Source organism: Psittacula echo, assembly GCF_963264785.1.
Source record: "Psittacula echo genome assembly, chromosome: 3".
Taxonomy (NCBI): Eukaryota; Metazoa; Chordata; class Aves; order Psittaciformes; family Psittacidae; genus Psittacula; species Psittacula echo.
This window is the reverse complement of record NC_137736.1, coordinates 45,135,323-45,147,984: the sequence shown is the minus strand read 5'-3', so window position 1 is coordinate 45,147,984 and position 12,662 is coordinate 45,135,323. Positions and strand designations below refer to the sequence as shown.

The 12,662-nt window shown below is 37.6% G+C and overlaps 1 protein-coding gene across 1 annotated transcript in view; it reads left to right on the top strand.

Annotated features, from left to right (window-relative positions):
• Positions 1 to 9,445, top strand: part of SMS (spermine synthase) — a 51,727-nt gene extending 42,282 nt beyond the window's left edge. The window contains exons 10-11 of the mRNA XM_080612941.1: positions 3,699 to 3,814; positions 6,753 to 9,445. Of these exons, the coding sequence (XP_080469067.1) occupies positions 3,699 to 3,814; positions 6,753 to 6,795 (159 nt within the window). The 3' untranslated portion in view covers positions 6,796 to 9,445. The remainder of the gene's footprint in view (positions 1 to 3,698; positions 3,815 to 6,752) is intronic.
• Positions 9,446 to 12,662: the final 3,217 nt, after the last annotated feature.

The window sequence follows — 12,662 nt, the reverse complement described above, 5'->3', positions numbered from 1 at the left end:
ATGTATCATATTTCAGTGATACAGAAACATCTGTGTGTGATATTGTTATCAACACTGTACGTACCTTTAGGTAAGATCTTGATTTGGAGTTTGGGAGGTTGTGTATTTGAAAAGTAAAAACTGCTTATTGGCATGCTCATTGTTATTGTAATTAATTTTCCATGCTGCAGTGATTTGTTGCTGGAAATAGGAGAAAGGATGAAACACTGAAGTGATAGTCTGGGAAACTGTAGATACTTTTATCTCATTGTGTATCCCATTAAACTTCCTCTGTAATAGTGGTATGCACCATAAATTACCTAGCAGTGCTTTCTATTTATGACTCAAATTATACACACAGGTTGTTTTTTAGTTTTCTTTTGCATTCAGTCTGATGTTGAAACAAAATTACATGTTTGGTAAAGGGCGGCTGAACCAAATAACTGCTATAGTCCCCCTGGATAATAACAGGTTACTAAACAAGTATTACAGCAGCCTGTTCATTGTTGTGCTTCATGCAGTTACGCTCAGTTAGTGTTCGTCTCTTAACTTCTTACAAACCACTTTTGTTTTCAGACACCCAAAACCAACTATGATATAGTAAATAAAAAGCATACCATCTTCCTTTAACAAATAAGCAAGTACACGTTTGTTTGTGAAATATGACCAAAATGATAATCAAATGCACATTCTATGCAAGTTCTTTTGAGAGAGAGCTTTCAAGAATTCTTTTTTTTTTTTTTTTTAGGAATGCTACGTATGGGAATTTTCCACTTGTGAAAACTTAAGCACAATGCAAAAAATTCATTGTGAGGAACAGTAATAGACTAAAGTCTCTTCTCACATCCTCTAGAAATAGAAATGTTTTAAATACAATGTGGAAAAAAATCCTACCAATAAAAAGAGGCTGGGAAAAGCTAGTTTAAATACTGAAGTCAGAATGTGTATTATAGACTTTGTTTCTAGTTATTATCTGATACCATGTGAAAAAAGTGTAGCTGGAGCTGTTCAGACATACTGATTTCAAATAACTCTACATGTTGTACATTGTTTTTAAGAGCACAGGTAGTACTTGTTGGCCAGACTCATCTTAGTTCCTTGCTTTGTGAAAATTAACTTTTAGTTGTGTGCACTTCATTATTTTACGGCCATTTTTAAACGTCTGAGAGCACTGAAAAGTTAAGCAGTAGAACACAGCTTTCTTAAAAACTGTTCTCTTGGAGTTGAAAGCTTCACAGTGTGTTAGCAGAGCAGTGAGCTTATATGAAACATGGGTAGTGCAGGCATTTTGGAAGTGTTGAATAAACCCTTTGTTCCTATAGGACTTGACTTTCATTTCAAGTTAGAGATCTTAAAATATTGAATAAGCTGTGACTGTAAGAGAGCTATAGTTTTTAATTGGGTCCAGCTCCATTTTCTTGGTTGAACCATCTGCATTCTTTCACAGTCAGATGCCAGTTACACACTTCATCTAAGGGCAGAAAGGGACAAGAAACGTCACTCAATAAAAGGGGAGAAGGAGGGAACAGTAGCAACAGCAAAAGCCCCAACAAAATTATTTGTGTGAATGCGCAAACATTTCCAGAAGTCATCCAGAGCAGAGGGGAAACACTGCTGGTCTGTAGATGGGGTCTGTTCCTTTAGGCTTTGTGTTCTTGTCTCTCTCTCTTGCAGAGTTCAGGGCTTGTAGAGATCAGAATCAGTACTCTGCTCAGTGCTTATGGGTGGAAGGCTTTTAGCTTGTCCTGTCATGAACAGGAAGAGTCATCTAGAAACCAAGAAGTTGGCTGTATTAGTGAATGATTGTTTTCCTTTTTATTTTTTTATTATTTTATTTCTTTAACTAGATCTCTTTCTGTCTTATGCATTTCCTTATATCCTCAATACTAATGTTCTTGTAATCTGAGATAAATAGCAAACTTTTGTGCCTTGGGTCTCTTGCACTCATTTTGGGGGAACACTGGCTTGTATACTAGGTTACTAGGAGCTGTGTTCCCTGTTTTTGTCTTCTGTGGTAAAGTGGTGTTCCTCCACTAGAAGTGGTTAAAATGTGTGGGAAAGCTGAGGATTTTTATGTTGAAAGTAACTGGAGAAATGCTAGCTAATGCTTCTGTTTCTACTGACTAGAAATCGGAAAAAGAAGGTAAGCTTTTGTGCCTGGCCAAAGAAAAAGGCATTTATACTATAAGCTAGTAAACCCAACCGTTAGGGAAGGATGGGGACACCCATCTCCTGAAGATGTCTCAGCCTGCCTCATGTATGACCAGATATGTGCATGCTGTGTGGTCAGAGTAGATTCATCATTATCATAAAACTTGCTGGTTGTGTGTAGTGTGCAGCATGGTTGGGAATAGTGTTTGGGGCCTGTAGGTTGAGCTTGAAGGTTCCTCATGCAAGTGGTGGAGGTAGAAGACCACAAATAATTCATCTGGCTGTCAGTGTGCCAAGGGCCGCTAACATCTTGTCACCCTTGATCAGAATCCCAGAGTGTCTTGTCTCTGTATTGTGCCACAGCAACAGTATATTCATATTTAGTGGGTCTTTATTCAGTGTTTTGTACCTGGAAAACAACAGCTGATTAATTTGTAGACCATGCAGTGGTGACTGTTCTTATCTTTACTCCATTTTAAATTAGTGTCCAAATAACTTGTAAAGTATCAGCTACCCTACTCAGTTATGTACGCAAGAAACTCGACAAGAAGCTTTTTAATTAAAAACTTGCACACTCGCTTGGGTAGTGTGTTCAGTTTAGTGTTCTGTGGGCTCACTGTTACCACTAAATCTTCAAATCCGTTATGGATAGCCACTTTCTAATTAAAGCTTTCTCTGTGGGGGCATCCCAGGTGTATGTTGCAGTAACTCTTATGCTCGTAAATACTTAGCTTTGGATAAAGTTGTGTTTGTAATTAGGAGGAGGTTTGGGTTTTGTTTGGTGGGGGGATTAATTCCTCACCATTCATTATCCTTGAGATTTGTTTGTATTCCAAGAATGATTCATTTGGGTAATAATTTTTCTGGGAGTGTTATGAATTCAATGTGTCTTGTATTTCATAGTTGCACTGTTAGAGAAAAATAAGCACTGATTTTTATTTTGCTCAGAAGAAGTAATATTTTTAAATGAGGTAACAGGGGGTCCAAGAAAAAAGTATCCTGGGAATCACTTCCTTTTCAGAAGCATGATACATGCAGGACAGAAGTTCTGCGGCTGCAGGCTATACTTTGTAATCTGGTTGATTTTGTCATATTGCTCTGTGGAAGATTCTGTTTAAAATTAATAGGTTGTAGTGGTTTTTATAGTGCATTTAAATGTTGTAAGAATCAGACAATGTTAAATAATTGAGAAAATCTGGATGTTGTAATACTGTTTACTGATACATTTAAGCAATCATAAAGAAAATGGTTTTTGAGTAGATGATATAGGTAAACAACACATGGTGGTCTGTTTTAACTGGAAGCCATAATGTAATGGTTGCTGCTGCTAATGAGAAGATAGATAATATCCCCCCATACTTACTTTCTTGATAAGATACAAATTGTTGTTTGCTGTAGGCACAATGAAGACAAGCTGTTCAGAATTTGCCTTGTAAATATTAAGAACAGCATGTATCTGGTTTTGAAGTATGTGGGAGCCTTACATTAATGTCAAAATGTATATATTCAGTGCAGTTTTGCTTATTTGTCTGATTGTAACTGAGACATTTCTTTCTTTTTCTCTTCAGGGAAACTGTATCAATCTGACCGATGCCTTGACTCTGTATGAAGAACAGCTTAGCAGGCTTTATTGTCCTGTGGAGTTTTCAAAAGAAACTGTGTGTGTTCCCTCCTACATGGAATTGTATCCTTACAAACTGAAAAAGAGTGGAGTGTATTAATAAATTGAGCAAGCCTAGATTGCTTGGAGGTAATGAACTCGAGTGCAAGAAGGCAGTTCTAATTTAAACAATATTAATGTTTTTTCATAGTAAGTGAACTACTGCAGTTTTATTTTGAGGATAATTGCAGGAATTGTTTTTTTTTTTTAAAGGTGCCATAAATTCACAACTGGTGAAATGGTTGTCACCTTTGAAGATCTTTGAAGATATGTTTTTGTTAACATTTTTGAGTGTTCCAAGTGTATTGTTTATGTGATGTAGGATAAACTGCAGGATGAGGGTAATGCTGCCTGGGAGTTCTGGCAAGGCTATCTTCCCTCACCCTCCCCAAAAACCCACCCAGGCTCACTTAATACAGATTAGCACGACCCAGATCTTTAAATATGCTTGGATCTATTGAACATACATATAGCTCAGCCTGCATATTTTTAATGGAAGAAAAAAGTGATTCTTAACAATCGTTACTAGTTAGCATTGCTAAAAATCTGTGGGTGGCAGGCAAATATACAAGAAGCTGGGTTTCAGCTTCAAGGCATTGGCTCTAGAGGGGCATTTTGATCTGCTATACAGTGGTTCTGCTGGCTGCGTTTGCCTTGAGTGTTTACCACTTCTGTGTGATCTCCCAGGAAATGCTTTTGCAGGGTAATGCCTGCTGTGGCTGTCCCTCTCTTGACAGGAGAGATCTTTCCAGGATCTGCTTATTCATAATACGTTACACATGTGAAACTGCCACAGTCTTTCTTCTGTGTGTTCATTTTGCCTTCTCTGTCTCCAGTCTTCATGCTGTTCAATGCTGTAGCCTGCTGTTCTGTATTCCATACTGACTGTAGCAAGCTCCTCCTGTTTCTCATTATTTTCATCTCTCCAGTGAGACTCAGATTTGATCTTAATTTTTTTAATATGAAAATGGAAGAGTGAAAGAGGATATAAAGATACTTGCCCTTGTAGCTTTCAGTTTCAGAAAAACTGGTTATTTTTGCCTTTACAACTGCCAGACCTTAATGCAACATGTATGTGATTTGAAGTATGCATCCTCAGAAAGTCTTCAAAATACTTACTGCATTTTTTTTATTCGGAAGTATGCAAAATGTTTCTAACTTAATTTAAGTAGAAATGCTATTTTTTTTAATAAATATTCCTAGTAAGATAACTAATACAAAATATTTTTAGCAATAGGTTGATTAAAACTGATCACTAAAGTATAACAGCACTTGAAAGTGAAAACAGTTTTTTGCAGAAATGGGGCAAACTTCATAAGTTTGCTTTTTCTGAATGAATGAACAATGATATAGTGGTATAGGTACCGGAATCTTAAAGAAGTCATCTTGATGACTTCAGAATAGCCCAGAGTATGTATTCTAGCTTAATTTGGCCTTGGACTTCTGATAGCCCTTTAGTGCATTTCAGGTACAGGTTTACCCTTTTCTTGAAATTTACATACTCGGGAATCTTTATCTGAATGGAAGTTTATACCTAAATGCTGTTTCTTAGATGACTGAAAGATGTGATGGTTTACAGTAGAATTGTGACAGGTAATTAAAAATGAGGGTTTTATTTCTGTCTGAAGAATGTGACACATTTGTGACATTCATTTAAGTGCCCGAAATCTCTTGAGCCATTTGAACAAATCTTTTCACTTACACAAATATTCATTTCTGTAACCTGACCAGAAGTTAACCTGCATGGGTACCTGACTAGCCAAAGTACTAAGCTGGCTTATCACTTTATTGTTATTTGTTTTGCCTATTTAAAGAATTGTTATTGTGAGTAATTGTTACTTGAAATTCTGGTGTTTGCCAGAGTTGCTGTGGGAGTCATCTGAAATTCAAGTAGCTGTTGACATAAAAGTTAGCTCTATTTTAAGGAAAGCATATGTGTTTCTGAAGTCTCCACCAAGACCTTATGATGAACATGGAGGCTCCCATTTGGAGCATGTGTGACCTCACTGTGTAAACAGAAGAACATATATCTCTCCGATTTTACTAAGTTATAAATTCCAGAAATCTGGGCCTTACTCTGCAGCTGTTGCTGTACTCTTAAAAAAAGTTATATTCATGTCTCATCCCCTCATCTGCTTCTCCAGAAGCAGATGGAATTACGTAGCTCTGACTGCTGTCTTATGCCCATATTCTAATTTACAGCCAGGGCTTAAACCACGACACATGGCAAGAGCTGATACGACTGCTAGTTGCTCTGTATTTGCTTCTGGCTCAGTCTGGACAACATAAAGGTCTGCTTTCTGGAAATTCCTTAGGTACCTAAGGCAAACACCATAGAAGCTTCTAGAGAAAATCTTAGGCACAATTTAGATGCATCTGTTAAGTAAGCATTCAGCAGAACCCCTGTTGAGGCAATTAAGAGGCAGTAGACACTTAAGTCTTTGCCCAGTAAGATACCTGGGCACCTATTGTTCAGCTGCTGAACATCTCAAAGTTAATTTTATGTCTGACTGTCTGTTAGGGATTCACAAATTAGGTAGCTAGATGTCTTTTTCCTTGCTACTTCACAATTGAGAAGATGAGCAAGAGCGATCCCAACTTGGTAAACTCCTGATGAAAGTTTTGATTGCTCTTCTCAAAGTATTTCTGTAGTTTGTTCAATGGTTGCAATGCAGAAAAATGTACCACCTGAAAGTCTGCAGCAGGAGTTGAAAATCAGGGATTTGCAAAGGATTTAAGTTGCAGTGGAAACAGGATGCTCTTTTGATCTGCTGAGTCAAAAATAGGATCCTGGGAGATTTGCCTTTTGAGATTTTTTTTACCTAATGCATCTTTGTGAGGTACCAGAAGTTTTCAGAATTGAAATATAAGTGGAAAAAAAAACCTACTTCCTTTTTAACTGTGTACTACAAACTTTGAGGGTTTTTTTTTTTTCTTCTCCTTAACTTCTTATTTTCTCCAGATGGGTGTTCTACACTATTTGGAAGAAACAAACGGACATCTGAGCATCAAGATTATTTGAGATTATCCTAAATGTACATGCTGCATGGAGCACATAGGCCTGCCACGTGCTGCGTATTGTCATCTTGAACCTTTAAATTATATGCTGTAGATGATCCTGAAACTTAGTCATACTATTGATTGTGAATTCTTTAAATGTTTTTATTATTATTTTAATTTAAAAGCAAATGGAAAATGTATATTTTGATGAGCTAGGGTGTTATTTTTGAAAGTCAACTTAAAGATGAATAAGCAGCAAACCTATATAGCTGCTGAATGCACTGAACCTTTAGAATGTGATCCTTTTTATTTTTTTGTAGATCTTCACAAACTGATTAAAAAAGACGTCTTTAGCATTTCACCCCTGAAGGGTGGTCCATGGAGTTTGTTTGTGGGTTATTTTTGGTTTTTCTACCAGATTTTTTTTATGGTGCTTTTTAAGGATGGAGGGGGTTTTTGATTTTTAAAAATTAACATTGCAGTGCTTCCATACAGAGAACGGTGTAACTAAATAAGGAAAAAAATCTTCTGAAAGAATACCCCAAACCCTTCATTGCAAGGGAATAAAGGTAGTCTCTAATTTTGTTTATTCACTCTAGTTTCATTTGCTGTAATCTCTTCTGCAGGAGAAGCTTTGACCTTTCACCTCATGCAATTCTTTAGCTGCTGCCATATTGATAATTTAGATTTTTGATAGGGATTTAACAGTAGGTTATAGAGGCACTTTGAACTATCAGCATGCATGTTAAAGCTGGTTTTCCATCCCACCACACAAAATGCAAGAAATGGAGTGTAATGAGATTCTTGTGGGCATATGTTCCTGAACCTTATGGGAAGCACTAGGTTTTTGAAGAAAGAAAGGTTGCTTTAGAAGACAAAGAAATGTGGGTACGATCTAGATTCATGTGCATCAGTACTGAATGTTTCGAGGCAAGCATGTGTACTTCAGTAGGGTAAGTCCTGGTTGTATTGCCACAGGTTGACAGTGTCGTGTGGGGCTCTTGCTGAATTAGGTCCACTTGCAGTATAAAAATCAATGGAAGCTGGGTTGCATTATAGTTTTGTTCTGAAAGATAAGGCATTTTTCTCTTTCTCATGTTGTCTGAAAAGTTATATTTTTGGAAGAATGTCCAATGTATTGACTAAACCTTTGCTTTCAGTGTTTAAAAGATCCCACTTGAAGGGAGATAGGAAGGACTGTAACCATTCTGTGCATTTCCAAGATAGAATAAAAAGTGCACTATTTCCCTAAACACTTTAATTCTGGGCCATAATGATTGTTTTTTTTTTCCTTTAACACCTACTATGAACATTTTCTTTGTTTTGTTAGAGGGAGTTGAGCTCACACACACACACACACCCCCACACCCACCCAAGATACTATTAATGAAAACAAAACAAAGCAACCTACTACTAAGATCTGTATTCTTAAATCATACATAAAGAAGAATTTTACCGTGTCCAACATGTATCAACTGTTCATGAAATCAAGTATCTTATGTAGATTTCCAGATACTGGAAAACTTGAAAACATTTTCTCTTCATTTGACATATAATTGTGCCATTAAAATACTTTCAGTTTGGAGAGCCAATGGAAGTATTCTTCAGTCTTACTGTTGTATGTTATTGCATTTAATGTTAATTCGTTAATGTACATGAGGTGCAGTTCTTCTGTGCCCTACAGCTTATGCATCCCTCAGTACTCCCAAAGAGCAGAGCCTCCCTCTAAGCAGGAGAAGTATCTTGCATTTCCCCGAATGTTTTAGCTCTGTTGTATACCTCCCAGAAAATACCTTGATATTATTGCCTATTACTTAGTAGTGACCCTTCATTTATGATACAGGACTGCGATCTGTATATTGTATAGCAGATATCCTGTAAACAGTTACATGTACCCTTAACTTTGCAAGCATGAATATTCCCATTGATTCTTACTGTGTTTACTCATGTAAGTGAAATTAAGCACATGAGCATTCACTGGGATGGGGTTTACGGCATATATGTTCCTGAGTGAACTTGATAGATGGTAGAAATTGGTCACAAGTGGGGGGGTTGTTGTCTAGTGAAGAAACTGGTGAACTGGAAGGTGACCTAATATGCTTGCTGGCTTACTGTACCAAGGCTAGCACTTTCTTTAGCATTGTTGCACAAGGCTCCCAGAACACAGATGCTGGGTGTGCAAGGATGTTCTGTGATCAGTTCCCAGAATGATGAGGGGACCTGAATTATATATTCATAGATGAAAGGCAGCAGTGCTTGCAAATCTTTCATTTTCAATTGATAAAGTATAAAGAGAGTTGGAGGGATTTTTTTTCTGTAAACTTTTCTAATGTAGGATTTTTCTCTAAGTGATACATGCAGTATAAAGCAATTCAGTAAACACTGAACATTATATTTTTTAAGTTGCTGAATTGATTTTGAGCAAATATATATACACTGTCTGTTTGTTGTAGTGTAGATTTCTAAAGGAAAAAAAAGACTCTGTATTAGAATTTTCAAATGCAAACTGCTACAGTTGATTATCCATGTTTAAGGAAAGTGGGAAATAGCTATGATTGCTGCACTATGTATGCAAATAGTTCATGAGATCTGGTTGCCATTAGGGTTTTCTTAATAATTCTTTGCACCAAATGCTGCTGCCACCTTGAAGTGTGATCTGACTATTTCAAAGCTTGATCGATAATAGTTTGTGCAAAGAGAAGACTGATGGCATTGTATCTACTGCATCAGTGCAGTGCACGTGTTAAAATAAAGGTACGCTATTATTACTTGTGTGTTTGAATTGTTAAATACATGGAAAGTCAGTTACAGTGTTACAATGGCAATCTCTTTTCCTTGTCACCTTGTCACAAAAAAAAAAAAGTTACTTAATGGTCCTTTTATTGAGTACCTTTCTCTGTCTCAGATTAATAAATTTAGTTATTTTACATATATGCTCAGATAAGATACTTTGTAGTATGGAACAGCATGCTGATTTTTGCCATGGGGGAATCACTTGAGGCTTCAATGATACTTATCTAGAAAGAGCTAATTTTTTGGAGAGTACTGTAGGTGCGGATTCTTTAGAGGTCTCTAAGTATAAGTTTTAGTTCTAAAGTGGCAGGTTGGCTTTGGGTGGCAGTGTGAGTCATTGATGGCATACGAAAAAGATAGGAGAAATAAGTGAGACATTGAGATGTTAAGAACAATGCAAGTTTTGGCACAAGTTTAAGGAGGAGGGAGAAGGACATGGACAGGGTGGACACTGAAGGAAGTTGCTCTGGGGTCTGGTTCAGAAAGATGAATCATGTCAGACAATGGAAGAATGTGACTTCTAAAAGAGATTGTAGAGAGATTTACATAAATTCCAGCTGACTGGGAAGGGGAAGTGTTTACATCTCTCCTAGGTACAGTGATAGCAAAGGCCTTCATAGTTGGAAAAAGGAGTTGGGAAGGCTTAACTTAAGGGGGGAAGAAGCCTTAGATACAAACTTTGAGTGTAGAATACAGAGCAATTTAAGATCGCCTACATGCACAGTAGGGAAGATAGGTATCATTTGCTTTATTTTTACTGTTTTGAGTTTGAGGTGTTGACAGCTTGGTGAAGGGAACAACACAAGGGGACAAGTGAGACGAAGAGTACTCAATTTCTTATTTTAAGAATAGGAGACTGCAGATGTTGCCTGAGGGTAATGAGAGGAGGAAGATGACAAACCTTGTCCACAGAGGAAAAAAGGAGTAGTTGGAATCATTAAAGAGAGATGCTGAAGGAGCAAGTGAGAGAAGTACCAAAGAAAGCGAGTGCAGGAGCGACTAGTGGCAGCATCGAGCAACATAGAAGTGCCTTTCTGAAACGTGGACTGCTTTAGGAAGCAAGTTGTTAGAAATGTGGAATGGGAACAGCGGAAGCATGCAAATGAGTTTGTACAGTGGTCATATATTTTAGTGAACTTGAGCTTCAGAGGTAGAAATAGAGAAAGTAGGAAGGAAAGAGCAGGGTGAAATGCACTTCGCAACTTGGAAGAATGAGAAATACTTCTGTACAGTGTCAAGGGAATAAAAGATGCAGGAGCAAGTTAAGATAGGAAGGAACTCTGCGAATGAGCCAGGAGGAGGAACCAGAAACAGCGCAGCACAAAAATGTGTTGGGGATCACTTGTGGGCATAAAAAAAAAAGGAGCGTTGGTCACACTGCCTAGTTTATCTTCTGAAGGGATTTTTTTTTTTGTTTGTTTGTTCTTTTTTGTTTTGATTGCAAGATGGCTCCTAAGTGTTTTAGTAGGAAAAGAATGCTGGAAATCAAGTTATGACCAAAAGGAAACTTCAGATCAAGGAGTGTTTAGGGTGGACCCAAGTAAATAAACACAAACTTTATGAAGTTTAAAGGAAAGGGAACTGTGGATTTAGCTGTCATGGGTTGTCATTGTGAGCACGGAAGTGTGAAAGTCAGAAAGATACTGGTAGCATCTCTGCTGTCTTCAGTTTGTGGAATTGGGAAAACTGGTGAGAACTGGCAAATGTATGAAAACCAAAAATAAAGCACTGCTACAGCTATTACAGGCTATTTCTGTGTGACTTCAAAGTGCACAGATAACTTCGTTGTATGTTACCTGAGAGGAGAAGTTCTATGACCTTGATGATGAATGCACAACACATTGTGCTGTATTGCCTGTGCAGCGCCTTAGTGCGATTTACGTTGAAAGACCCATAGTCAAAAGTATTTTGTTGGTGCATAATGGAAACATCTTAGTGAATGGTCTTTGTATATAGAAAGACAAGCAGCAGTGGAATTTTAAAACAACAGTTTTAGTAGGTGAGAATAAAGGTCAGTACATGTGAAGCTTGCTTTTTTGTTGTTGTTCTGGTAGCTGCTAACACTTCCCTATTTAACTGATCTTTAGTTGCCAAAACAGATGCTTTAGCTTCTTTAAAGAAATATTTTATTCCTTGGTTTGTCCAAATTCTGCTCTTACGCTTCACAGTGGGACATCGTGCGAAATGCTTCCTAATGACTAGCATCTCAAGTAATACTCGAGTGTTTTGCTGTTTTATGACCACTGGTTATTTATGTGGGGTGGAAGGATGACTGAAGGTTCTTTTTAAGGCAGGAAGATTTTGACAATTCTTTTTTTAAACCCTTATGGAGTTTTTTTAAACCCCTGTATTCTGTTATGGAACATGCACTGATGTCTATTTTTAAGAAGGGTGGGATCCTTTTTAAAAGTTTTACCTGTGTCACGTAGTAAAATGTTTCTCTACAATTTTAAAATTCTTGCTGTATAGATAATAGTTAAATACTAGGGAAAGAGGAGATACCTGCTCACGATTTCTGGAGTTGGTTTTCAGATAGCCATGTGTCTTAAGAAGTTATAATTGAGATCCATTTAACGAATAATAGAATTATGTAGCTTGGAAAATATCTTTAAGATCATTGAGTCCAGGGATGGTGACTCAACCACTTCCCTGATCAGCCTGTTCCAGCCAAAGCTCTCTGTTCAGCCAGGCTGGTTGCCTTTATTGCTGACTTCAAGTCTACTTCTTAGAGATCTTGACCTACTTAGTGAAGCCCTGTACGTGTTTACTGCTGTGGTGGCTGGGATCAGGTAGACCTCTGGCTATATGAAACGAAGAAATGGTTGAGCATGCCTAAGACTGCAGCTGAAGCTTGGCAGTGCTAATGAAAGCAGAGACAGTCTCTGGCCTCTACATGCCGACACATGAACAGGGTACACCAAAGCCACAGAGTATAGGTAGCTTAGCATGCAGTAACATGTACCTGACATACTGCATGAACATGCTGTTTAGGGACTGCACCCAGCATATGCTGTTGCATCCAGCTGACAACATGGCAGTTAATTTGCTAGCCTTAAGCTTTGGGTATGCTTGTCATAAG